Raw genomic sequence first — 27,700 nt, forward strand, 5'->3', positions numbered from 1 at the left:
AGAAGTCACGGATTTCAACAAGAGACCCATTCTCCTGAACAATGACATTGAAGGGAAGTGAGCATCTGCAGACCCCATGTTTTATGGGGAACCCAGTGTAATGCCCTGGGTCATGCTCCGTTGGTCCTACTGCACACCGCAAACATGGGGACAATGGCGAGGTTGACACAGGACCAGGCAGCTCATCATGCTCTTGTACACAGTGTCGAAGTGAGCCAGAACTGACTGCCTGGACTGCCCCTCACAACATTGTGAGCAGCACGCACCGGAGTCACGTGCTGAGAAAAAGAAATCGCGATCGATGCATCTGTGATGCAATGCGTTTGCACCACAAACACACTTTGACCTTTCTCATTCCAACAGAACTCTTAAAATGCAGATGTAGATTTGTAAATTCTGTTTCAGAAAGGTAAAACAAAGGAGGGGAACTCTCTTAGAATCATTGAAATATAACAGATTTCTTCCTCATGCAGTGGAGCAATTTCAACCACGTGTCGGGAATGTGTAGCTGGCTCATATTTAAGCTAGCTATTCCTACACCAGCCTCAAACCACTGCAGCTGGGTTGATTCTGACTGACAGAGAACGCACAGGACAGAGTGGGGAGGCTGCTGGGTCTTCAGAGGCGGCAGGTCTGTAGGGAGCAGACGGCCACGGCTACAGGCCTTTCCGCTCACAGGCCACCCACCACTTCACCCTCGGAGCCACCAGGGTTCCTCCAGGTCTGATCTCTTTGGATTTATCTATCACCTTCATGGACCTCTGAAAGGACAAACCGACCTGTCTTGGAAGAAGTGTGGCCAGAGTGCTCCTAATTAGAAACAAGGAGGGCAAGCCTTTGTCTTACATACTTTGGACGTGCTGTCGGGAGAGACCGATTCCTGGAGAAGGACATCATGTCCTTGGTAAAGTGGAGGGGAAGCAACAAAGGGGAGGGCCCTCGACAAGATGGATGGACACAGCGGCTGCAACAATGGGCTCAGACATAGGAAGGCCGTGTCTCATTCTGTTGTGCATAGTGTCGCTGTGGATCGGCGTTGACCCGACGGCACCCAACAATAAGAATTTCACTTTAATGTGTGTTTTCTATTTTCCCACTTGCTCTATGTTCTTTGCCCCCCCCCCCACTTTGGTTTGACTAGCAAGCACCCTGGTGGCCTAGTGAGTTGGGCTGGGAACCACAAGGCCATCAGTTGGAAACCATCAGCTGCTGCATGGAAGGAAAGATGAGGCTTTTGACTCCTATAAGGAATGATAGTCTCAGAAACCCACAGAGGCCATTCTACCCTGTTCTATTAGGATGGCGACTCCATGGCGGTGAGAGTTGAATTTGCTTTGACTAGAAATCTGATAGCCTAGTGCGTTACTTGTCGGACTGCTACCCGCAAGGCAAGCAGTTCAAACCCACCAGCTGCTTTACTGGAGAAAACGGAGGCTGTCTGCTCCCATTCAGATTTACAGCCTTGGAAACCCCCGGGAGCAGTTCTACTCTGTGCTGTCCGGTTGCTCCCAGCTGGGATTGACTTGATGGCAGTGGGTGTGGTTAGGCCTCTCTTTTGGGCAAAGAGCAGGATTGCACTCCGTGTCCACTTGACGTTAAGGATGACTGTACCTGGCGTCACCTGGAGAGGGCCATTGTACGAGTCACTCTGTATCCTCCATGTCCTCGCATCTCTTTGTCAAGGTTAGTCGACCTTGCCGTGTTCGAAATGGTGACTGTTCTCTCAGCCTTGGCTCTCACCTTTCTATCAGTAATCAACACATTGTAACTACCCCGTTGGATGGTTGAAATAAATCTTTGCTAGGTATACCACAAAGGTCAACGTACTCGTTCCACAACATTGCCTATCCTATCCTGACTAATTCAAGTATTCATGCCCGAAGCAGGACATTTCCATGCACACACACACAAACTAAGAGGTGGCATTGTTGCTAAATGAAATAAAAATGGATTTGAGTGGTTGACATCAGCAGTCGGGGGTTTGCCTCTAGTGAAATGGAAGCCTAGCTTCTCTGTAAATCAGGCCTCCTTCCCTGGCCAGTGGGCGCCCTGGTGGCATCGTGGTTACACGATGGGCTGGACTCTGAAGGGTCTGCAGTTCGAAACTGCCAGGTGCTCCACGGGAGAAAGACGGAGCTTTCTACTTTGACAAAGCAGTTCTACCCTGTGCGACAGGGTGGCGGCATTGACTGGATGGTAGTGAGTTTGGTTTTTTGGTTCACTGGCCAGTCCGATTCTAACCTCACTCCCAATCTTGCTGACCAATGAACACCAACTGCAATAGGAAATTGTAGAAGCCAGTCAGAAATAAGCTTCGCTTCTGCCTCTGTCTGGCTAAGCCAATCCCTGCGGATACTGCGGGGAGTGCTGCTCCACATGGGTGTCATGATGCTACCCGATGGCCCATCTTCTTCTCCAATAAACCTCCCCACACAGATTTAGTCTCATAGACGTTAGGATTGGTTCTTGGGCTAGTTTGGGGGTTGTGTGGGGAGCAGCAAGGTGCATGTTATCAGAAGTGTGATGCTTGGGGAGCAGGGGTGGAACTTGAGACACAGGTGAGATGTAGCAAACTTGCAGCTCTAGACATGAATCTAGAAAACAGAATGTCTGCATCAGACAAGGTTAAACAAGATAGAGGAGGAGGAGGAGAGGAGGAGGGGGAGGGGGAGAGGAGGAGGGGGAGGGGGAGAGGAGGAGGGGGAGGAGGAGAGAAGGAGGAGAGGAGGGGGAGGGGAGAGGAGAAGGAGGGGGGAGGGGGAGGGGAGGGGAGAGGAATAGAAGGGGGAGGGGAGGGGGAGGGGGAGAGGAGGAGGAGGGGGAGGAGGAGGGGGAGAGGAGGAGGAGGGGGAGGGGGAGAGGAGGAGGAGGGGAGGAGGAGGGGGAGGAGGAGGGGGAGGAAGGGGAGGAGGAGGGGGAGGAGGAGGAGAAAGAGGTGAGTTTAGAAAACAGCCCATCCTCAAGCAAGCAGGAATGAAAGGAAATAGAGAACCCAGAAATCCAGGAACATGGGGGACTTCTTATCCCTAACCAGTCAAAGATAAGCCTGAGCGGTGGGTGGTTTATCTGGGTGACAGCGGGTCATGGCAATCCAGCTTGGTGATCAGGAGTACGTATGTCAACTTGACCCGTCACTCCCACTGCCTAAGGATGAAGGCAGCACACAGTCAGTCACATTTGATCTGCTCAGTTGGACAGAATGGATCAGGGCAGAGACCAAGGTCTGCCACCAGGGTTGGAAATGCTGACAGTGTCTCAGGACCAGAGCTGCGGGTGTGGATCTTGGCACACAGAAAATTCAGCAGTTGAGAAGCCGATGCAAAGTTTGAGAAATGTTCTCCTGACAAACGGAACAGCCTAGACTAAAAAGGTTTGTCACCTTGAGCCTCGCCTGCCTGTAGACAGATTCAGGATTCTTTGTTTTCCTCCTCCTTGGTGACACCCGAAGAGGCCTCAGCTTATAAGCCGGCCGGGCCGGGGGGCTGCGATGCTCTCTTGGCCAGTTTCCTGTCTTTCTGTCAAGCCCCTGCAGGGGCTGCAGCTGCACAGCAAGTTGAAAGCACCGATAGGACCCTATAGTTCCGCTGACAGCACGGACCCCTATAGACTCTCATTCTGCAGCCGGGAAAGAGGTGCATGACTGACACAAATCAGCCGGGGTGGGGGTGGTTGCCATCCAGCTGGTTCCAACACATGCCAATGCTGTGTGTTACACAGTAGAACTGGGCGCCTCAGGTTTCCACAGCTGTGACCTTTGGGAAGCAGAGTGCCAGGCCTTGCTTCTGAGGTACCTCTGGGTGGGTTTAAAGGGTCCACCTTTGGGTTAGTAGACAAGCACTTTAAAGTTTCTACGTGCTTTGAAATGACACTTACGGAATGACTTTGATGTCTTCTTTGCCGTGTAGAATGTAGTCAATGACCTTGTAAAAGTTGATTTCCTAGACGAGAGAGAGAGAGAGAGAGAGTAAGAGCCAGAGGCAGACACTTAGCAGGAGAGAGTCCATGAACCAGGCCTAGCCTGGAACATCTGCTGAGGTTTTCAGAGAGCACCAAGCCTGACTGAGCTCTCTCTCAGCTTTGCTGAGTCTCAAGGCTCAGTTTCCCCTCACTGGGGTGCTCTCACAGTGGCTGGGACTGGAAAGACGGGTGGTCTTCCAAGGGCCAGTGGAGTTGGGGTGCAGGAGAAAGAGACAGAGACTTAAAGACTGGGGAGATAGTGAGGAGTAAAGGCGGTTCCCTTCCATTTAAATGGTCCTGGTCAGCCCTGTCGCCCACCAGCTAGGGCTCCTGTCCATGGTTTGAACCCTCACCGCTCAGTCTCCTTAGCCAGCCTCTACACTACCTCCCTACACCCCTGAGTGTCTCAGTCTCTCTCTCTCTCTCTCTCTCTCTCTCTCTCTCTCTCTCTCTCTCTCTCTCTCTCTCTCTCACACACACACACACACACACACACACACACACACACACACACACACGCCGCCGCCGATTCCAGCTCATGGAGACTCCATGCATGGAAGAGTACAACTGTTCTCGGTGGGTTTGCCAATAGCTTGTATCTCCTGGAAGCAGATAGCCAGCCCTTCCTTCTAAAATCTCTCTTGTGTAGGTTTGAACTGCCAACCTTTCTCAGTTAGAAGTTGAGCACTTAACCATTTGAGTCACCCAGGGCCTCCCTTCTCTTCAAGTCGCCCCTTTCATCATTTTACTCCCGAGCATTCGTTTGGACAATGGCAGGGGAGCTCCTTTGCCCCAGTTCTCCAGGGAAATCCCCAAGACCTCACTAGATCCTCTGAACAGCCAAATGCAATGGGCTGGTTAGCAACCTTTTTAAAACGGGGACTAGGACAGAGAGAAAGGACGGACTCGTGACAGCAAGACAGTAATCCAGGGTCAGGGCCCAGGTCCTTGACTCCCATCCCAGGCCCTTCTGCTGTCACCTGGGCTGACAGCTTAAAACTCTGTTCACTGTCAGTGCCATCGGCCTAATGCAGGCCTGCTGAAGTCTGGGCCTCAGGTTGGCACCACTTTGCAAACTATTTGTTACGGGTGCATCAAGGTAACAGGCAAAAACACAAATTCACAAACAGAAATTAAGAGTCAGGGTTTAGATACACTTACAACAATTACAGTGACTTTGAACTGAATAATAATTTTCTGAAATGAGACTTGGCTTTTCTAGTTTATGTATATAGTGGTAAACACATAGGTAGCAAAACATGTCCTTTCTACAATCTTAAGATGCACAGCCAGCGACATCAATTATGTTCATTATGTTGTTGGAACTCAGGGAGACTCCATATGTGCCGAGTTGTAAGACATACATACCTAAAAATATTTTTTTATTTTTTAATTTTATTTTTAATCATCTAAGTAATCATGGATTTGTTCTCATCTTTAAAACCCCAAAGGGGTAGCAGTGTATTTTAAATCAAGTCCGTGTATATATTATTAAGCCACTAGCAATCTATTTTCTAGTAATAGTTTGAAAAGTAGTAATAGAATAAATTACAATGTTTAAGAATCTGTCCCTTTACTACAGAGGCTGTGAGGCGCGTGGCCCTGGGGTTTAAAGCTGATGCTGGGACCCCCCACCCCAAGAACCTGACTCAGAACTTGCACAAAGAGGAAGTCCCTGATTCCACCAAGCCTGTCTGAGAGCCCTTTGGTTGACAGAGGGTGGTGGCTGTCAAACTCATGAGAAGCGGCTCCGCTCCCCACAGCCCAGCACTGGCAGCTGCAGCAGCCCGACCCCTCCACGCTGGCTCCCCAGTAGGCAGAGGCAGGAGCTGTCCCCATGGCGTAGGCTGCCCAGGGAGTAGTGAGCTACCCAGAGTAGGAAGTATCCTTGCGGAAGACCAGCTGAATCCTGCAGCAGGATGAGATGGAGCTGACACTTGACGTAGTGGGTACAAAGGCTGTGTTCCAGCCTCAGTTCCACTACTTGTCCTCTCTGGGATTGAGTGTGTTTGTTGTTGTTTGAGTAGCAGAACCACATTCTTTAAGACCCCAGTCACTATCTCTTTTGATAGCCGGGCACCATCAGCTTTCTTCACCACATTTACTTGTTCACCCACTTTGGCTCCAGCCGTTGTGTCGGGAGAGTGAGCATCATAGAGTTCCAATTTAATAAAAGAAGGTATTCATGCATTGAGGGAGTGTTTGAGTAGAGGCCCAAGGTCCTTCCGCCACCTTAATACTTAACCTATAAATATAGACACATAGATCTATTTCCCCATCCTCCTATATGTATTTGCATGTACATGTCTTTGTCTAGACCTCCATGAATGCCCTTTGACTCCTAGCTCTTTCCTCCATCTCCCTTGACTTTCCTCCTGCCCTACTACCATGCTTCATCGCCCCCTGGGCTAGAGTATACCTCTTCTCTAAGCAACCTTACCCTTGATCATTTCCCAGCAGGCCTGCCACTCCCCCTTCTCTACCATTTGGGGTCCCATGTTTTTCCCTTGTCCCTGGGTTTGTTAACACCACTCCCTTACCCCCCCTACCCCCCCACCCCAAGTTCCCCCGGAACTGTCGGTCCCGTTGTTTGTCCTCCAGATAGTTCCTCCAGAACCACATTCTATCAAGCAGATGAAATGTTCCTGATGTTAGGTGCTCCCTAGCTGTGTAGATTCACGGCGACCCTGCAGCCAACAGAATGAAGCACTGCCCAGCCCGGTGCCGGCCGTTTCTGTGTCCGAGCCATCTGGCTGCAGCCAACAGAATGAAGCACTGCCCAGCCCGGTGCCGGCCACGGCCGTTTCTGTGTCCGAGCCATCTGGCTGCAGCCAACAGAATGAAGCACTGCCCAGCCCGGTGCCGGCCACGGCCGTTTCTGTGTCCGAGCCATCTGGCTGCAGCCACGAGGAGCTTCCTCTTTTTCCACGAGCTTCCACTCGACCGTCATGATGTCCTCTCCCACGCACCAGCCTTCCGGACCCACGTCTACGGCGCACGAGACAGAACCTCTCCATCTGACGAGCCCAGAGAAGCGTTTGTTTGATGGCATATTCACGATTCCGAGTCAGCGCTGGAATGCAAACGCATCAGTTCCTCTGCAGGCCTCCTTCGCCAGTGCCAGCTCTCACATGCATGTGAGGCCGCTGAAAGGCTGTGGCTTGGGGCAGGTGGACGCTGGTCCTTTAAAGCAACATCTTTGCCTTGAAACACTTTTAAAACTCACTTTCAAAAGCAACTCACTTGCAGGGAGTCAGTTCTGACCCCTGGCAGCCTTTTAGGACAGACAGAACTGCTCCTTTTGGGTTTCCAAGGAAGACTTAACAGCTTTCTGAGAGCAGACAGCCTCGCCTTTCCCCAGAGGAGCGAGCGGCGGGTTCGAAGTGAGACCCATCGCAGCACGCCTTGAAGAGGGGTCGGCGTGCAGCAGATTGCCCCAACGCAGCAGGTCCTGCACCACCTGCACCGCGGCTTCCACGCGCAGAGTGCAGAGCCGAGAAAAAGAGACTCACCAACAATGTTGGCCTTTTCTTCGTGCATCACGGCGTCATTGCTCATTGATGTGGTTGTGAGGGGTGTTGCTTTCTGTAGGCTGCGGTGTAATCCGTACTGAAGGCTTCAGTCCTTGACCTTCACCAAGGCGTTCCAGAATACCAGAAATACGAGAACCGTGTAAGGAGCCGCCCTGAGCAGGGAGCAACACCAACTGATCAGGAGCCACTGGGGAAACTTGCACGTGGAGGGGCAGGCCTGAGACTCTGGCAGCGGGCAGGGCCGGGGTTGGTCGGCCTTACTTTTGGTTATTCCAACGTACATGGCCTTCGAGGGAGGAATCTTTACTTCCTGCCGGCGGCTCCAAGGCTACTCTGCCTGACCAAACAGAGGCAAATGCACGCGGATTCAAATGGACCACCTGTCCTGCACCGACACCCCCCATCCCCCGCCCGTGACCATCAATTAATGACGACTGTCTGCTTCAGATCTGCTCCAGAGACACGCCCTTGGGAGTTCATTCTAAGATTGGTCCTACTTTGGAGGCGAGAACCCCTGGAAAATAAGCAACCCCCCGCAAAAGGTCATGTTTCTTAGGTTTGGCTGCAGAATGAGTTGACTGCTGGGGTAAAGTGACCAGAGAACGAGTCTGGTGATTTCCAGGCAAGTTTGCCATCAGATTTGTTTTGTATTCAGCCCAGTGAGAGGGACAGGCGTGTGGAGAAACGTACATGACTCTTTAGACGTACTCACACACACAAAAAAAACTGTTTATGTCCCATGGTGTTGAATATGTTTGGGCTTAAAAGTGGTTCTACTTTTTCCGTGTCCCCTTGTTCTAGCGCCTGCTTTGTGTACGCTTCTGTTTTGTGTCCAGTTGAAGGCCAAGGCTGACGTTTTTCAGAGCACAGCCTAAGAGCCTCGGTTCTTTTTCTCTTTCAAGAAAAACTGCTCCTCGCAGTTTTTAATTGTGTTCATTGTTACCGTAAGAAGCTTTGATATAAAATTGAATGGAGAAAAGATGAATTGTTTGTTTCGGTTTTGTTTAACAAAACCTTAAGAAAAGAAAAGAAACTCACTCAGATTTAGTTGGGAGACAATTGGGTGCACGTTTGTTAAATTATCTGGAGTACTTCATTCTAACTGAGCTTTTTTTATTCATAGCAACCTTGAAAGCAAATTATTTCCAAGTAACTGAGTAGCTATGTTACAGAATGTGTTTCATCTAAATAAAGGGGTGATTTTTACAGTAAGACAAGTAGTTCCAGAACTGGAAGGAAAATCAAAAACCCAAGATAAGAAAAAGGAAGAACATTACATGGATTTAGAAGATTGAAGGTGGTCACAGTGATTCACCAATGTCAGAGGAAAGCTGACTAAAAGGTTGAATGCATGCCACCAAGAGTAGAATAAGATGTGTGTGTTGGGGTCAAAGAGTCAGTGTGTTCATTTTTAAAAGATATGGGACAATAAAGATGCAAAGACAAAGGATACTGAAACATTTTTTAAAGGTTGTTATTTGATATGATCAAAGTTCTTGTTTGTTTTCAACTAAAAGTTTAATAGATTGGTTCATTTTTTCAAATCTTTAAAATGTTCATGTAAAATAACATATAAAACAAGGATGGAGTTGCTCACTGTTTGATTACTGGGATATTGATGTCTCTTCATTCTCTATTTAGCTCAGTTCTTGTGCCCCAGAGGGAGAAAGACAAGTCTTTCTACTCCCTCCCACAGAGTTACAGTCTTGGAAAACCACAGGGACAGTTCAACCTTGTCCTATAGGGTCATCATGAGTCAAAAATGACGTCATGAGTGGGTTTGGAGTTTTTGAGTTTTTTATATCCCATCTACTGGCTAGTAAAAAAGGAGTAATACGAGATTGGTCCTTTGAAGCATCCAATACAGGAGTGATGGACTGTGATCATGAAGGAAGACTGTGAATTGGATGCTGCTAGCTACCCAAAGGGAACACGCAACAGTAATCAAGGTGGACGGAGTCTTCTCCTGTTTGGGTCCCAAGTGTTGACGGGTGTAGAGGTCAGATACAGGCTAGCCTAGATGGCACCACCCAAAAAGCCCTGGTGGCGAGAAGCACCCTGTGAGCTATTCCGGGTGCTGGGATACCCCCTAGATCCTTGGGCCCGTGGCATCCCTCACTAAGGAAACAGCCAATCCACAAAGCGCACAGTCACCCGTGCAAGAAAGCCATATACTCAAAGGTCCAGGGCCCATCCCTGAGGCTTCCTCGCACTTCCCCAGGCGGTCCTTCCCAGCAAACTTCAATGGCTATGCAGTCTCTAGACTGACCGTCTGGAGAGGCACAGCAGCCAGTGGGTGGATTAAGGGCTGCCCAGATGGTCCTGCTTCATGAATTCAGCCCTATGGTCTTGTGCACGGAGAGCTGGGCAGTATACCAAGGACTGCCCTGATGGTCAGCAGGAGGGATAAAACAGGACTGGCTTGTGGGGAGTGGGTTTACAAAAAGACATCTAGGCTTGGGACAAAGGGCATAGGCGTTACTGTGTTTCCTCTACTGGCCCACAGCCCATTCACTCCACTGAGAAATGTCCAGTTGGGCATTTCTCGTCTTGGTATATTTCTTGCAGCAAATCTGCAATGAGCAGCAGGCCCCTGCCGAGCAGTTGGTGGAGTAGCTCCATCGAGGGGCATAAAGAGCAGCGGACCAATTCGGACCCTGCCTGCCACCACATGGTCCTGGTACTGCCCCTCCATAAGTTTCCCCATGAATCAAGGCCATGTCCGTCAGAGTCACTGCCGGTCGTTGTCAGGCTCTGGGCGCCTAGTCATTAGGAAAGACTGTCCCTGCTGAGTGTCTCCTTGCAACTTGCGAGTCATCGATTATGCAGACATGGGCTGTGTGCATCATAACAAATTGCGTAACCTATCAAGCAGAGCTGCCCCGATGCAAACAGCAGTCTTCTCACTCCCTTCCTCTGCTTTCTCCTCCTCTGTTTGCCTCTGGCCAAGGCAGCATGTGGAACTCAAGGGCTCTAAGGGAGGGTGGTCAGAAAGGAAAGGCGCCAGCCCCGATGATCCTAAAGTTCCTCCCCGTGACAATTCCAGTTCAGTTCTTAGCACTAGCTCTCAAACCCGGAATGCACACACCCTTTGGCCACTTAGTTCTACATAGATGGACTCCTAGATGTAAGGAAACACAGTTTGCCCCCCCCCCCCACACACACACACTTTGGCCAATTTATTCTTCATAGACTCTCGAATGTGGGTAAAAGGCCCGATTTCTAGACCCTTTTTAAAAGTCTGGAGAGAGTTTAACATCCGTCATTAGGAAAGGGTTAAACAAATCGAGTGTCTACATGAAGTGGTGACTTTGCATGGCTCTGCAGTGAGACTGCCCTGAATGGCCCGGCTGAGAAAGCTGTCAGGGGAAGGCAAGGCACAAAAAAGAGTCACCGTGTTTGTCAAGGGTGGCGGCGATGGAGTATGTGTACGCATTCCCACACACGCACGGACACCGTTGTGTGGAATTTTATTTTGGAAGATCAAGAGGATGAATCTGTCATGTGTAAACCTGTTCCATTTACTGCAAGGCAATCAGGGCAAGGCATGCAAGTCGGACCTCAGCACGCTCGTCCAGCACTGAAGAGTCCAAGGAACAATTACAATGTTAGGGCAGAGGCTGGAGTCCAAATCTCTAGATCTCAGGCTCTGCCCTTTGGTGAAAGTTCTCGGGAGGAAGCCTTCTTCAGAGCTCGGGTCTGAAGTAGGCAGCATTGGACAGAATCTCAGTTCTTCCCCGCCACCCCCCCCATTCTCCCTGTGAGTGAGCAAAAACACCAAGTGGATACGTGAACTTCTCACTTTGGCTCCACGTGGCATCAAAGACCAGTATTGTTAGGGCTGTCCTTCAGAGCCAGAGACCTGCTGAATGATGCAACTTTTCAAGGGCAGAGATAAGAAAGGTTTAGATATTGTTACATTTCTCCCCACCCCCTCCTCATGTCACCACATACCAGGTCAAAGTGAACTTAGAAGTTGTTTCCAGGCTTTATAAACCTCACATCCTTCTAGGTCTATGTTGAAATTTTTTTGAATAGCTTCCTAGTGACTTAGCGTTTCCTGGCTTATAGTGAATATTAGAGAGCTTCATCCACAAGGTAGCTAGATTTCTAGTGATCAGTTCTTATGATGAGTGCTTATGCATCCATTGGTTGGGAGCATCAGGACGACTTATATCTGATGGAATCTGAGATCACTATAGAAACATACAGAGCACGTGCACATATATATCCAAGTACATGCACACATGCTTACACATAGGTATTTGGGTGTACATAAACGTTCCTGGAGAGATGGATGGCTCACCGTAGCTGCCTGACCGGGGCTGGCCGGGAATGAGAAGGACAGAGAGAGAAAAGGCTTGCTCCATGTGACATACCTTTTTAGACAGTGCCAGCTGCTTCTCTCTGTGCTCACCTGGCACTCTGTAGATCACTTTGAGTAAATTTGGTGCAAACCCTTTTTAAATCATGGGGTCGTATTGCATAATCAGTTCTAGAAAGCAGGATGGCCACCTTATTTGATGGGCCTTTGGCAGAGCTAAATTTCTGCCCCGCAAGGGCAGGAGGCAGAAAGCTAGGGAACTTCTCAGCCTTTGCCTTAGGACCTTTGGGCTTGGGCCTGCATGGCCTCTACTCTCCTCGGCCTGCTCCCTGCTCCCAGGGCCCTTACCAGGCTGCCCTGTCCAGGGTTCTCTGCAAGACTCTTTTTACAACAAGGTTCGAAATGGACAGTTTTGGAAACTCACTTCCACGGAAAGCAACAATGAGACTAGTGTGCTTTAGGGAAACGGGGCTGTTTCCACACACTGACACTCAGCCAAGTTGCCTTCAAGGCCATATTTGTGGTAGAATTCACCCATGTCCGAAAAGTAAAAAGAGCCATCAGTGTGAGCGCTGTTCTTCCCTCGACCTCAGGGACTGCGGCCGTTAGCGTGAGGATCCCTGGAATAGCCCCAAACACAGCTGTGGTAAAACCAATGTACTTGGAAATATTCTCCTTTAAATGAAGTGCCAGTCTTTTCCTCAAGATGCTAATGAATAGGTGTAACTTTATCATAATTCATACAGACACACAGCCTTTTATTTTTTTAAAGAAGGTAAAGTGAGGTGTGGTGAATACTGCAGGGCCTTTGGATCCCAAATTTGGGGAGATTAATTCATTAGAATCTAGGTAAAAGTTGTATTTCTAATGAGAATGTGGAAGATGACGTGTGAATGTGTAAAGCAAGGTTCTCCAGGGAAGCAACACCAATGTTGCATATATGCTTTTGTTTAAAGAGAGAAATGTGTGTGTGTGTGTGTGTGTATAGCTATATAGATATATACACTTTTGTCTAAAGAGAGAAATGTATAGCAAGAAAATGGTTTATATCATTGTAGAAGCAGGTAAGTCCAGTCTGGGTCCAGTCGATGGTTCAGATACTAAGCTGGTGGTTTCACATGACTCATGTAGTTAAGGGGACTGACAAACCAGGAAGCAGGAAGGCCACCAGCTGCTGGGAACTGCAGAGTCAAATGAATTCAAAGTCCGCAAGTCAGATGGTATATCAGCTGGCAGGCCACTGAAAGGCCCCCAGGACCAGCAGGCAATCTGCAGGCCAGTGGCTCAAGCCCAAAGAACTAGAGGTCAACAAACCAGACACAAGATCCAGACAAAACTCTCCACAACACCGAGTAGACCACGCCCAAGGAAACACAGAGCTGCGACCTTAGTAAGAGGTGGCACTCCACCCTAAAGTCCCCACATCTTCTCAGCCGCTCACATCATGAAAGTGATTAAATCCCATCATGAAAGTGATTACATCAAGTTACATCACATTGTGGGGGAGGTCTCAACTGCCCAGTTATTGAGAAATCTTGCCCAGTCAAGCTGACACACACACTAACTCTCATATTGAGGATTTGGTAGAAGGCAAAGGGGAAAGTTAAAGAGTATAATTATCATGATAGTTGTGAAAGAAAAGAAGGCCTTAGGCTTCTAATTTATGTAAACAACTTAACCTCTCTGAACCCAAATGGTCTCATCTGTAGATGAGAGATAATGATGATTGTTGACTCGGTGTCTCCAGGCGAGTGAGAAGACCGTCCCGCTAAGGCAGTGGTTCTCAACCTGTGGGTTGCAACCCCTTTGGGGGTCGAACGACCCTTTCACAAGGGTTGCCAGATTCATAACAGTAGCAAAATTGCAGTTATGAAGTAGCAACGGGAATAATGTTATGGTTGGGGGTCACACAACATGAGGAACTGTATGAAAGGGGGGCGGCATGAGGAAGGTTGAGAACCACTGCCCTAAGGTTTTCCAGACTGCCGTCTTTCTGGGAGCACTTTGCCAGCCTTTCTCCTGCAGGGCCCCTGGGGGTGCATTGGGGGTGAGGTTCAAGCCACCAGTCAGGGAGTCAGCAGAGGGGCATTTCACCATGGCACAATCAGGGATCCTAACGTGAGGACCCCCCCTTCCATAAGCTTGTTGAAGAATTAAAGACCACCATCGATCGAGGCAGATGGCCTGCAGATGTTGCAGCTGTTCAATTATGCCTCGTAGAGACCCTGTGTGCAACAGAATGAAATCTCACCCCGCCCTGCACTGTCCTCGCAGTTGATCTTAAGTTTGACCCCCTTGATCTAGCCACTGTTTAATCCCTCTTGCTGAAGGTCTTCGTTTTCGCCGCCCCACTACTTTTCCAAGCAGGATGTCCTTCTCCACGGACAACATGCCCAAAGTAAGTGAGTTAAAGTCTCCTCATCCTGGCCTCTAAGCAGCATTCTGGCTGGACTCTTCCCAACACAGCTGTGTTGGTTCTTTTGGCAGTCCATGTGCTTCCTGTATTCTTCACCAGCACCACAATTCAAATGCATCAACTTTCTATTTTCTTGTTTAAAAATCATTTTATTGGGGGCTCGTACAATTCTTATCACTATCCATACATACATCCATTGTGTCATTCTCAAAATATTTGCCTTCTACTTGAGTCCTTAATTTTGACTGCTCATTTTCCCCCTCCCTCCCCACTACTCCCTACCTCATGAACCCTTCATCATTCATAAATTATTATTATTTTGTCATATGTTACACTGTCCGACGTCTCCCCCACCTTCTTCTCTGCTGTCCATCCCCCAGGGAGGAGGCAATACGTAGATTCTTGTCATCAGTTCCCCTTTTCTATCCTACACTCCCTCCATCCTCCAGGCATCACCACTCTCACCACTGGTCCTGAAGGAGTCATCTGTCCTGGATTCCCTGTGTTTCCAGTTGCTCTTTGTACCAGTGTACATCCTCTGGTCTAGCCAGATTTGTAAGGTAGAATTGGGATCATGATAGTGGGGGGGGAGGGAGTATTTAAAAACTAGAGGAAAGTTATATGTTTCATCGTTGCTACCCTTCACTCTGACTGTTTCATCTCCTCCGCACAACCCTTCATTAAGGGAGTGTCCGGTTGGTTACCAATGGGCTTTGAGTCTCCACTCTGCACTCACCCTCATTTACAATGATATGGTTTTTTTGTTCCTTGATGCTTGATACCTGATCCCTTTGATAGCTCGTAGTCACAAAGGCTGGTGCATTTCTTTTATGTAGGCTTGTTGCTTCTGAACTAGATGGCCACTTGTTTATCTTTGAGCCTCCAAGACCCCAGACGCTATATCTTTTGATATTCGGGCTCCATCAGTTTTCTTCACCACATTTGCTTAAACACACGTTTGTCTTCATTGATTGTATCAGGAAGGTAGGAACCCACTGATGTGATTTTTAGTTCTTTGATGTCTGATAACTGGTCCCTTCTACACCTCGTGGTCAGACAGGCTGGTGTGCTTCTTCCATGTGGGCTTTGATGCTTCTCAGCTAGATGGCTGCTTGTTTATCTTCAAGCCTTTAAGACCCCAGACGCTATCTTTTGATAGCTGGGCACCATTAGCTTTCTTCACCACATTTGCTCAAATTTCTATTTTCAAAGGCATCACATTTCTATTCTTTTTCTGTCTTCTCCATTCAATGTCCAACTTTCACATGCATGTGGAGCAAATATAAAGACCACGGCTTGGGTCAAGCTCACCTAAGTCCTTAGAGTGACCTCCCTACTGTTCAACACTTGAAAGAAGTCTTGTGCAGCAGATTTACCCAATGCAATGTGTCACTTGATCTTTTGGCTGCTGCTTCCATGAATATTGATTGTGGATTCAAGCAAGACAAAATCCTTGACAACTTCAATAGTTTCTCTGTTTATCATGTTGCTACCCGCTGGTCCAGTTGTGAGGACCTTGCTCTTCTTTACATTGAGCTGTCATCCACACTGAAGGCTGTAATCCTTCATCTTCATCAGCAAGTGCATCAAGCCCTCTCACTTTAAGCAAGCAGGTTATGTCATCTGAATATCGCAGGTGGTTAATACACCTTCCTCCAATCCTGATGCCACATTCTTCTTCATATAACCCATCTTCTCTGATTATTTGCTCAGCACACAGATTGAATCAGTATGATGAGAGGATACAACCCTGTCACTCACCTTTCCCGATTTTTAACCACGTAGCATGTCCTTGTACCGTTCACACAACTGCCTCTTGATCCATGTACAGGTTCCGAATGAGCACAACTAGGTGTCCTGGAATCCCATTCATCTCAAGGCTATTCATAGTTTGTTATGATCCACACCGTCCAATGTTTTTTTATAGTCAATAAAACACAAGCAAACATCTTTCTGATATTCTCTGCTTCCAACCAAGATCCATCTGACATCAGCAATGATATCTCTTGTTTCATGTGCTCTTCTGAATCTGGCCTGAACTTCTGGCAGCTCTCTGTCAATATGCTGCTACACTGATATTGGAAGATATTCAGCAACATTTTGCTTGCATGTGATACCAATGATATTGTTCTATAATTGAGCCTTCGGTTGGGTCACATTTCTTTGGAATAGGTACAAATATGGATCTCTTCCAGTCAGTTGGTCAAGTAACTACCCTACGAATTTCCTGGCATAGATGAGTAAGTGCTTCATCAGCTTGTTGGAACATTCCACCTGGTATTCTATCAATTCCTGGAGCCTTGTTTTTGGCTAATGCTTTCAAAGAGCAGCTTAAACTTCTTCCTTCAGTCCCACTGGCCCTTGCTCATAGGCTGCCTCTTGAAATGGAAAAGCTTGACTAGTTCTTTCTCGGTGCAGTGACTCTGTGTATTCTTTCCATTTTTTAATGCTTCCTGATCATTCAATATTTTGCCATAGAGTCTGTGAATATTGCAACTCAATATCGCAACTTGATTTTTTCTTCAGTTCTTACAGTTTTAGATATGCTGAGCTTGTTTTTTGTTGTTGTTTTCTAACCTGAGGTTTTTGCACATTTCATTATAATATTGTGCTCTGTCTTCTCAAGTTTCCCTTTTGAAATCTTCTATGTAGTTGTTTGACTTCACCATTTCTTCCATTTGTCTTAGTTACTCTACGATTAAGAGCAAGTTTCAGGGTCTCTTCTGACATTCAACTGATTTTTTCTCATTTTCCTGCATTTTTAATGACCTTTTCCTTTCTTTGGGTGTGATGCTCTTGATGCCCTCCCACAGCCCTTCAGGTCTTCTGTCAGTAGTGTTCAATGAAGCAAATCTGCTCTGGAGATGTTCTCAAAATTCGTGTGGGGTCCACTCACGGTTGTATTTTGGCTCTTGTGGTCTTGTTAGAATTTTCTTCAGTTTCAACCTGAACTTAAATATGAGTAATTGATAGGCTGTTCCACACCCAGTCCCTGGCCTCTTTTTAGCTGCTGATATTGGGCTCTCCAGGGTCTCTTTCCACAGATGTAGTCCGTTTAATTTCTGTGGTTTCCATCTGGAGACGTCCACAAGTACAGTAGTCACCTTTTGGGATGTTAAACAAAGAAGAAATCCTTGGTCTTGCAAAATTCTATCATGCAACCTCCAGCAGCAGGTAAAGAGATTCAATCCAGCTAGCTCTTCTTATATGAGAGTAAGTTTGTAAAAAGTATTGGTACCAGGCTTTCAGCACGTGGGCGCACACACACGCAGTGTGTTGCAAACCAAATGGGTCACAACATGCCTAGCTAGCTCTTCTTATATGAGAGTAAGTTTGTAAAAAGTATTGGTACCAGGCTTTCAGCACGTGGGCGCACACACACGCAGTGTGTTGCAAACCAAATGGGTCACAACATGCCTCTGTGGTCAGGGAGTGGCTGCAGACAAGTGTTTCATAATTCTCTTGTTTTATTCCACTCAGGGAGCCTGCAAAGACACAAAGGACCAATCCAAGCACTGGTTTCCAGGGAGATTAGCCAGGCTAGTGAGATGCACACAGTGAAATCTGCTCAGAAGGGTAAGATGATTTCTTTGGAGTAAGGGTAATCTTGATAGGGCACAGCATGATCATTGGGGGCTTTTTTTTTTTTTAAGGACTCCGAGGTGCCTGCAAAGGGCACGTTTATTTTGAGCTACAGAGAGGACAGTCGTTCAGCTGGCTCCTGGACGTTGGTTGAGGGGGGTGGGTGTGGGCGTCCAAGCTGTCCTCATTTCCAGCGGCCTCCCACGCGGCCCTTCCCTGTCCCCTTCTGGAACTTCTGGGCGTGGCTAATGCGGTTGTACAGCACGTTGATCTCATATTTCTGCTGCTTCATCTTCTCCATCAGGTCGAACTTCTCAGACTCCAGCTGGTGGATCCAGTTGGAGAGCTCATGGGCCTTGTCCCGGAGCTGGTCTTCGCCCATGTAGTCGATGTCCAGAGGCTTCTTCTGCTCTGACAGGATCCGCTGCTTCGTCTCCCGCCCTGTCTGGCGCTTACCCCGCTTTTGTTCCGCCTTGACCAGGTAACCCCCAAAGTGGGCCCCCATATTGGACAGAACCTTCTTCTTTTTAGCATCATCCTCAGCTCGCTTCTTGGCTTCTTCTTCCTCCTTGCACATCTTCTCCTCCTGTGCTTGTTTCTTTTCTATCCCTCCAGCTTCAAATGACCAATGGTGAACTTTATGGTGTGACCTTGTCTCTGGGTCTCTGGGTCCCTTCCATAAGCTATGAGTGAGTGACTGTGTCACAGGGTCACAGAGGGTGATGGGTGATGGAAGGGGCCATTGGGGGCTTTTTTATGACGAAATTTGAAGAATAGGTCAGGAAATTTACACCAATAAATGATTTCCCTCTTCCTCATTCTCCCCCTCCTCTTCCTTCTCCTCCTCCTCCTCCTCCTTCTCATTCTCCCCCTCCTCCTCCTCCCCTCCTGTGTGGCTTTGTCTCTGTCTGCCTTTGTCATGCTGTTCAATTTCTCTTGATTCCTATCTCTCACTGCTTCCCATTCTCTTTGCAAACCATCTCAGGATTTTCTTTCCTTCTTCCCATGTTTTCCCTTTATTTTAGACTTACATGGCAAGAGTCCCTGAGTGCCTCAGAGCATTGTTGGAGGTTTGAAGAGACCTAGCGCTACATCAGAAAAAAGGTCTGTCAGTCTGCTTTCAGAAGGTCACAATATTGAAAACCCACTGGAGCAATTCTACTCGGCAAGACCCGGAGCCACCAGACATCTGTATCCTGCATGCCAGTCACTCAGCCAACAAGTTTTACAGGAACGCCCTTGGGGAGCGATGAAGAGCAAAACAAAGTCTTTGTCCTCCAGAGACGTTTCTCTAGGTCCATAAACACTAAACTATAGCCTTCCAACAACAAAAAAAGAAATGATTTCCCATCGTGGTGTTGGAGAAGCAGCCGCTCAGTTTTCAAGGCTAGCAAAGCCGTCTTATTGGGTTTCATTGGCAAACCTCACGCCAAGCGACTCATAACTCATAAAAGAAGTCAAAGGAACACGATTGGAGTGCCGGGAGGGGGCCAGCGCCGCTGCTTTGACTTGGTGCGAATGAAAAGGGCCAAGAGTTCTTCCAGGAGGTTAGAGGGCGGGAACACTGCTTTTGGAAGGGCGGCACCGGACCAACTGGAGCAAGCTGGCTCCAAAACCACAGTGCCTTCTTCTCAGAGGAGACGCCAAGAAGCTCACACTCTAGGCCGGGCTACAGTGACCCTAACGCTGAATCGGAATTGTGGCGGCTGCCGGCCCACGCGCGGTTCCATGTGCGGGTGTTAGCGCTGAGCAGCGCACCACGTCCTCTGCCACCCGCTCCTCCGCCCGTTTCATGGTAGACCACACCATCGCCTGCTTTGCAGGGTTTGAACAACAAGGCATACAATTTAACGCCTGAGAATGATAACACCAGCAAATTACGTGTTGCAACACTGTGTGCACACCAACCACTGTCTGACGGTAAGTGCCGTTTCTCAAACACAAACAGGTCACCTTAAATTAGAGACTGCCTGCATTCGTCATAGATTCAAATCAGGTCACAAAAGTAAAAGCAAAACAATAATTTTAAAGTCGGTGCAGCCAACCAAGTCTGCTGTATCGAGGGGCTGCTGCCCCACCCCCACCATGCCCACTGCCACCCCCTACCCCCACTGCCACCCCCACCCCCTTACCCCCACTACCATCCCTACCCCCCCACCCTCACTACCACCACCACCACCACCACCACCACCACCACCACCACCACCACCTCCACCACCACCATGCTTGCACTGGCGAGAGCACACTGTGCCTACGATTCTTTCCAGCGCCGACTGTGAGATCGCAAGGTCTCCTGGGTGAATTCTTGGGCTTGCCCTCCCTGGGGCTCTTTTCTTGTATGCGGGAGGAGCATCATAATTCCTGCCTGGTGGACCCACACCAGGTGCCTCCAGCGACACCTCAAAACCCTGCCAACGACAGGACGTACCTCAGCAGAGACGCCCGGCCAGAGAAGGTAAGCACTTTCATAATTACAAAAAAGAAAAGCCCATCGGCAGGGTCTACGGCTCCACCAGTTTGTATTTCAATGAGCATCCACGCACACTGAAAAGGCGGAGAGACCTACCCTTCCATCCGGGGTCTTGGGTCCAGAGTAGGGTGGCACTTCACCCATCAGGACGGGCCACACGTCGAAAAATTCCTAGGAGGGCGAAAAGCAATCATTACATGTTTTGAAAATAACTCAAGAAAAAGAGACTAGGCAGTTGCCAATACACGGAGTCTAACAGAGCACGAGCTCCCTGTAACCTAAGGTTGGAAGGACTGCAGAACTCAGGGACATTCGAGCGTGTTAGTCAGTCCTGCCTTGAAACCAAGGCTGGGCAATACCTGTGCCTGTGTAACCAAGGGCCAAGCACACGGGTGCTGAATGAGGGCGCGCCCTAGTGCTGTGGGCGCAAGGGTAGAGGGGTCTCTACACCTGGGAAACAGACCTCAGGGTGGAGTACGTACGCATGGGGTCAAGAATGAACCGGAAATGGTGAGAATTTGCAAACAACCCCCGCGTCCAACAAGAGGGAACTTATTAAACCAGTGTCGGCACATCTATTAATCATGATGTCCCGGATGTGCACGTGCTGGTTGAAAAGGTGTTCACGATTTGTTCATGAGTGGATCGGCGAGATGGCAAAAGCATAGAAGGCCAGTGTTTAAATGGAAAATGCACCAAAAAGAAGTCACAACAAAACATTAACAACTGCTTTGCTCCTGATGCTTGGAATGAGACTGTATTTCGTGATGTTTCCATAATAGATGTTTTCATTTCTGTTTTTGTTATCAGGGAAAACAGCAAGCTTTTCCTGAATAAGAAAGGAAACAAAAATACTGCCCAGTTTGGGCAGAGGCTCCATATCTCTGGGGAGCACTGGGGAGGAGTGGAGAAGTGGAGCACAGGGCACTCAGAGGGTCCGGAAACTCTTCTGCCTAAAATCGTAGGGTGAACACGTGACAAAACCCCTAGGACAGTACCCCCCAAAGGGTGAACCCGAAGGCAGAGCATAGACTTTACGGAATCAAAATGTATCAATTGTGGTTCACGGGCTGCAACAAACACAGTGATGCCTCCGATGTTGAGGGGCTCTAAGTTCTAACTTGCCACCACTTGGAACAGAAAGTTGCAAAATAAATCTGCTCAGTGTTTGTAACTTTGTTCGGTCGTCAACTGAAAATCCGGTGCACGATGCAGAGTGAGCCACGCACCGCACCTCTGCCCGGACACAAAGGCTGACGCTGCAGGTTTAGCGCCGCGTTCTCAGACCACCTGTAGTGTTGTGAGCGCGTTGAAACGATCATCATCGTGCTGGTGTCAGTGCGTGCTTTGTGTACATGGAACATCGTAATCATGGTGCCAAAGCTAACGAGGCCGGCAGTAAAGCCAAGAAGGAAATCGTGGGAACCACAACAGAGTTAAAGAAAGGACTCATTGCAAAATTCGAATCAGGTCACTGCTTGTCTGATTTGGCAGCTGAATACAACATGGCTTAAGTCGACATTAGCAACATTTGGTGGGGACGGGGGTGTGATTAAATGGGCTAATGTAGTGAAAATTAATTTATAAGTGTAATTGTGGGGCCCCAGAGCCAATTATTTGGTTTTCCATGATTTCTTATGAGAAAATGCGTTCAGATCTCAAACGTTCGGTGTTCCAACAGGAATTTGGAATTAACTGACTTTGGCAACAAGAAGCCATGTTTGGGGGAAGGGAGTGTATGGGAACGATCTGTATTTTCTGCACAATTTTTCTGTAAGCTCAAACAGCAACGAGGTGCACAGTCACGTGCTTGGGAGTAAGCGCAGATGGAGACAACACAAGAGACCCTTCTCTATAGCTGCGCCGATGATTTCCCTGCCGTGTCTTTGCTGCAAAACTTGTGTTGGGCAGAGCCTGGGCCTGGCAGAGGACTCAGTCCCTGGATGCCACCTGGGGGTGTTAATATTGAAGGCCAGTGATCAGCAGAGCCGGGTTGCTGTGGGTGATACCCAAGCTCCTCCTTGCGCCTGCTTCCCTCTTATTTACCTGCTTCCCTCTTAAGTAAGCAGCTCGCTTACTTGGATGTTACCAGAAGACCAGCAGGAGAGATTCACACGAAATCCAGACTGTGCTCCTCACGGCTGATTGAGATCAGTAAGAGAATCAGGTGGGGTGAAGGGGCTCCCTGGGGGCCTGCCTGGCTGCACCGCGTGCTAAGCCAAGATGAACAGGCATGCTTCCTGCCGGGAGGATCTGACTGTCTCACGAAGGAGACAATCACGGACTCAAGGAGCCAGAGACAGGCAAGGAAAGTTCCAAACAGGGAGGGGCTGTAGCTTCTGCCGCCAAGCACACAGCGAACGTGAAGCCTGTCCTAGGAAAAGCAGGGGATGAGGCAGGGTTGGGCAGAGAGGGGACCTACTTGGGGCAGTCGTTCCTTCCTTCCTTCACAATGTCATTGAGACGTAATCCACCTACCACCAAACTCCCCCACTGACAGTGTAGGAGTCGATGCCTCTGAATGCCATTACCTCAGGGAAGCACTTAGGTAAGCAGCCTCGTCCAAGTCCAATTACAAGTTGTTTAATCTTCTGGGGATGACTAAATCAGCATTTGCTTGCTTAAATTCGGCTTTCCCTTGGGCAAGAGAAGTGCGCAGGAGGAGAGAGTTGAATTCTACAGCATAAGCCGCCTGCGCTGGTGGCCAAAGAGGGGTAACGTGAAATGAAGTCTTTTGAGATCAGCCACCCAGAAATTCTCATGATTAAAAAGCAATCATTCATTTCGATGAATGCATTCACGTGCTACTTCCTGAAGGAGTAGCAAGTGGCTTATTACTGCGCCAAACAATATGTGACTAAATTGCTAAGATTCAAGAGATTTCAAAAACCATACGAATGGTTGCATTAGAATCAGAGGCTCCTTAAAAATTAGCCTATGTCCAAATGGCACCAGTCATTTAATGAACGACTTTGAAGGCCCAAAATCAGAATGAGAGACTTATATGCATTCAGAAATCTGACATATGTTAAAATGGGATATCAAAGTTAGCGCATTTCAAATCAGTGGAGACGTGTTTGACCGGTGTTTAAATGGAGAACTGTGGGGGCTGGGAGGGGGGATACATTTCCCTCCTGCCTCAGACAGTATACTGACTCAGAAAAAGGTGGAAGGGATGTACAGCCACTGTATGAAGACAATTGGTTGGCATTCAACCATTTCAAGAGGGAGCCTGTGATCCTAATTGATTATCCTAATTGATGATCCTAATTGATGGTCCTAATTGATGATCCTAATTGACGGTCCTAATTGATGATCCTAATTGATGGTACTGAAAGAAGAAGTCCAAGCTGCACTGAAGGCGCTAGTGAAAAACAAGGTTCTGCTTCCTTGCCGCCCCTCCCCACCCTCACCCCCACCCCCCAGGAGAACCACCAGCCCTGCAGGTCTGTGGCGAGCCATGACCATGACTGCTACTCTCTGTTCCACAGGATGGGGTTTGTTAATGTTTTTCCAGAACACAGCCTACTTCAAGTGAAATTTAGAAGATGACGAGAGAGCAAAACTGATTATTATGCTCAGAAATTATATTCTATTTTTATAATATGCTTGTAAATAAGCATATTATTATATGCTTGGTAATCCAAGATAAAAAAATAAGTACAACACACCCAAATACAGCATGACAGTTCATGTAACCCACAGTGATATCATCTGCCAGATTGCTCATGCCCAAATAGAAAGGGATATGATTGTCCTTGTGGCTTATGCTCACGAACTTCCCAAGTATGCTGTGACAGTGGGCCTGACCAATGATACTGCAGCGTTACCACCCTGGCCTGCTGCTGGCCCGCAGGCTTCTGAATAGGTTTGGCATGGACAAGAGCTCTGAAGGGCAAGTGGCGGTAACCGGACATGAATACAACATGGAAAGCATTGCTGGTTAACCTGGTGCCTTCACCTGCTATCTGGATGCCGGCCTTGCCAGGACTCCCACTGGAAATAAGGTGTTTGGGGCTCTGGAGGGGCCTGTGGATGGAGGCTTGCCTATCCCTCATAGAACCAAGCCGTTCCAGGTGATGATTCAGAAAGCGAGGAATTCGATGCAGTAGTACATTGGAAAGACATCCTGGGTCAGAACCTTACAGTCTACAGTCATTACCAAATGGAAGAGGATGAAGGTGCTCACAAAAACAATTTTCTCAATTCATAAAAAAGAGCGTAACTCCTGACATGATGGGGGAGATGTATAAGAAAGCACAAGCTACTATACAAGAGAATCCAGTTTATGAGAAGCCTAAGAAAGATTTCAAAAAGAAGAGGTGGAATCACCTCAAAATGTCTCTTTCCTAGAAGAAAGATCAGGTAGCTCAGAAGAAGGCAAGCTTCCTCAAAGTTCGGGAATGGGCTGTGGAGAGGTAAACCAAACCATAATTTCCATGGAGAGTTCACACAGAAGGACAATAAACTAAGCAAAAAGAAAGCAATAAACTAAGCAAAGAAGGACAATAAACTAAGCAAAAAGGAAAAGAGAAACAAGGCTCCTAACTAGACAAAGTATCGATTAAAATGCTTCAACAAGCAGGTGAAGTACTGGAAGCACTCACTCATCTCTGCCAAAAAATTTGGAAGACCAACAAACCTGGTCAACCAACGTTGCCCCATTCTGAAGAAAGGCAACACAACAGAATGTAGAAATGATCAAACAGTATCACTAATATCACATGCAAATAAAGCTTTGTTGGACATTATTCAAAAGTGGTTTCAGCAGTATATTAACCCGGGGGGCTGTCAGAAAAGGAAGGCAGATTCAGAAGGGGATGTGGCACAGGGATATCACTGCTGATGTCAGATGGACCTTGGCTAAAAGCAGACACTGCCAGAAAGATGTTTGCTGGTGTTTGGTTGACTATGCGAAGACATCGAGTGTGTGGCTCATAACAAGTGTTGTTGTTGTTGTTGTTAGGTGCTATCAAGGGCTCCCCCTCGCAGTAGCCCTGCGTGCAATAGAACAAAGCATGGCCCAGTCCTGCGCCAAGCTCACCCTGTTCTTACGTTGGAGCCCATCGGTGCAGCCACTGTGTCAGTCTACCTGGTTGAGGTGCTCCCTCTTTCGTGCTGCCCCTCCACTTGACCACGCTTGATGTCCTTTCTCGAGGGACTAGTTCATCCTGAAAACACGCCCGGAGTATGTGAGGTGAAGCTCATCATCCTTGCCGCTAAGGAGCATGCTGGCTGTACTTTTTCCAAGACAGAGTTGTTGGTTCTTTGCAGTCCATGGCACTTTCAAAAGTCTTTGCCAGCATCACAATTCACATGCATCAATGCTTCTCCTGGCTTCCTTATTCGATGTAAAATTTTCATATGCGTTGAAAATATCATGGCTTGAGTCAGGTGGATCTTAATCCTCAGAGTAACCTCCTTGCTTTTCAACACTTTAAAGAAGCCTTGAGCTGCAGATTTACCCAATGCAATGTGTCTTTTGATCTCTTGACTGCTGCTGCCATGAGCCTTGATTGTGGATCCAAGCAAGAAAAACTCCTGGACAATTTCAATCTTTTCTCCATTTATCATATTATTTATTTATCCAGTTGTTACCTACTGATCGAGTTGTGAGGATTTTGGTCTTCTTCACATTGAGTGGTAATCCACACTGAAGGCTGCAATCTTTGATCTTCATCAGCAGGTGCTTCAAGTCCTCCTCATTTCAGCAAGCAGAGTTGTGTCACTGGCATTTCTCAGGTGGTTCGTAAGCCTTCCTCCAATCCGGATGCCACATTCTTCTTCATATAGCCCATCTTCTCTGATGATTTTCTCAGCATGCAGATTAAATAATATCGTAAAAGAATTCAACCCTGATACACGTCTTTCCTGATTTTAAGCCACGTAGTGTTCCCTTTTTCTGTTTGTGCAACTACATTTTAATGGGTGTCCAGGTTCTGCATGAGCATTACTAGGTATTCTGGAATCCCTGTTCTTCTCAAGTCTATCCATAGTTTGTTATGATCCGCATAGTCTAATGTCTTGACATAGTCAATAAAACACAAATAATCATCTTTCTGGTATTTTCTACTTTCCGCCAAGATCCATCTGCTGTCACCAATGATATCCCTTGTTCCATGTCCTCTTGTGGGTGCTGGCAGAACCTCTGGCAGCTTCCTGTCAGTATACTGCTGCAAGCATTGTTGGATGATCTTCAGAAACTTTTGCCTGCATGTGATACCAATGATAACGTCCTCTACTCGGTTGCGTCACCTTTCTTTGGGATGGGTATAATAAATATGGATCTCGTCCAATCAGTTAGCCAAGTAGCTATCTTCCAAATTTCTCATGATAGGCGAGTAAGTGCTTCCGGTGCGTCATCAGGTTTTGGGGACATTTCAATTCATTCCTGGAGCCTCATTTTTGACTAATACTTTCAGTGCAGCTTGAATTTCTTCCTTGAGTACCATTGGTTCTGGCTCATATAATACCTCCTGAAATGACGGAATGTTGACTAATTCCTTTTGGTACAATGACTGCATATTCTCTCCAAATAATACTACCCAAACTATGGATAACGTTAAAAAATGGAAACTCCAAAACACCTGTCACGCGGAACCTTTACATAGACCGAGAGGCAGTAGTTTGAATAGTGCAAACACTGCATGGTTTAAACTCAGAAAAGGTGTGAATCAGGGTCATATTCTCTTACTCTACTTATTCAATCTTTATGCTGAGCAAACATAAAAGCAGCTGGGCTATATAAAGAAGAATGTGGTATCAGGGTTGCAAGAAGCCTCATTGGCAGTCTGTAGTATGCAGATGACACAAATTTGTTGCTTAGAGTGGGAAGGGCATGAAGCCCTTGCTGATGAAAATTAAAAATTGCAGCCTCCAGTATGGATTACAACTCAATGTAAAAAAAACAACAAAAGTCACAACTGGACCAGTAGGTAACATTTACGATAAATGAAGAAAAGATGGAAGTTGTCAAGGATTTTGTCTTGCTTGGATCCAATATTACTAAATGCGCTCTATAAATTCAGTCCAATTCTGATCTTAATCCCAGAACAATTCTTAAAAGAAATGGAGAAACTAATCATCAACTTCATATGGAAAGGAAAGAAACCCAAGATAAACAAAACCCTACTGAAAAACAAAAACAAAGTAGGAGGCTCCCAATTCCCTGATTTCAAAACCTACAAAACACTATGACAAGAAACCAAAATAGATAATCAGATATGGAAGAGTATACCATGCTCGTGGATAGGAAGACTTAGTATGTGAAAATGTCAATAGTATCTTTAGAGTTCCATGGATATGATGCAAACCTGATCCAGATTCCAACATTATTCTTTAAAGAGATGGGAAAACGAATCACCAATTTTATATGGAAAGGAAGGATATCCCAGATAAGCAAATCATTGCTAAAGAAG

The 27,700-nt window shown here is 47.5% G+C and overlaps 1 protein-coding gene and 2 pseudogenes across 2 annotated transcripts in view; 1 reads left to right on the plus strand and 2 right to left on the minus strand.

The window, feature by feature from the left end:
- PDE6A (phosphodiesterase 6A) overlaps positions 1–27,700 on the minus strand; it is an 89,324-nt gene that overhangs the window by 46,051 nt on the left and 15,573 nt on the right. For both annotated transcript variants that reach the window (XM_075543157.1, XM_075543156.1), the window contains 2 exons: positions 20,379–20,453; positions 3,874–3,938 (listed from right to left, as the gene is read on the minus strand). In XM_075543157.1, coding sequence (XP_075399272.1) covers positions 3,874–3,938; positions 20,379–20,453 — 140 coding nt within the window. The remainder of the gene's footprint in view (positions 1–3,873; positions 3,939–20,378; positions 20,454–27,700) is intronic.
- On the minus strand, positions 17,910–18,393 carry LOC142441061 (troponin T, slow skeletal muscle pseudogene; annotated as a pseudogene).
- Positions 20,767–24,704, plus strand: LOC142438877 (large ribosomal subunit protein uL18-like; annotated as a pseudogene).

The sequence above is a fragment of the Tenrec ecaudatus genome, chromosome 2 (genome assembly GCF_050624435.1).
Source record: "Tenrec ecaudatus isolate mTenEca1 chromosome 2, mTenEca1.hap1, whole genome shotgun sequence".
Taxonomy (NCBI): domain Eukaryota; kingdom Metazoa; phylum Chordata; class Mammalia; order Afrosoricida; family Tenrecidae; genus Tenrec; species Tenrec ecaudatus.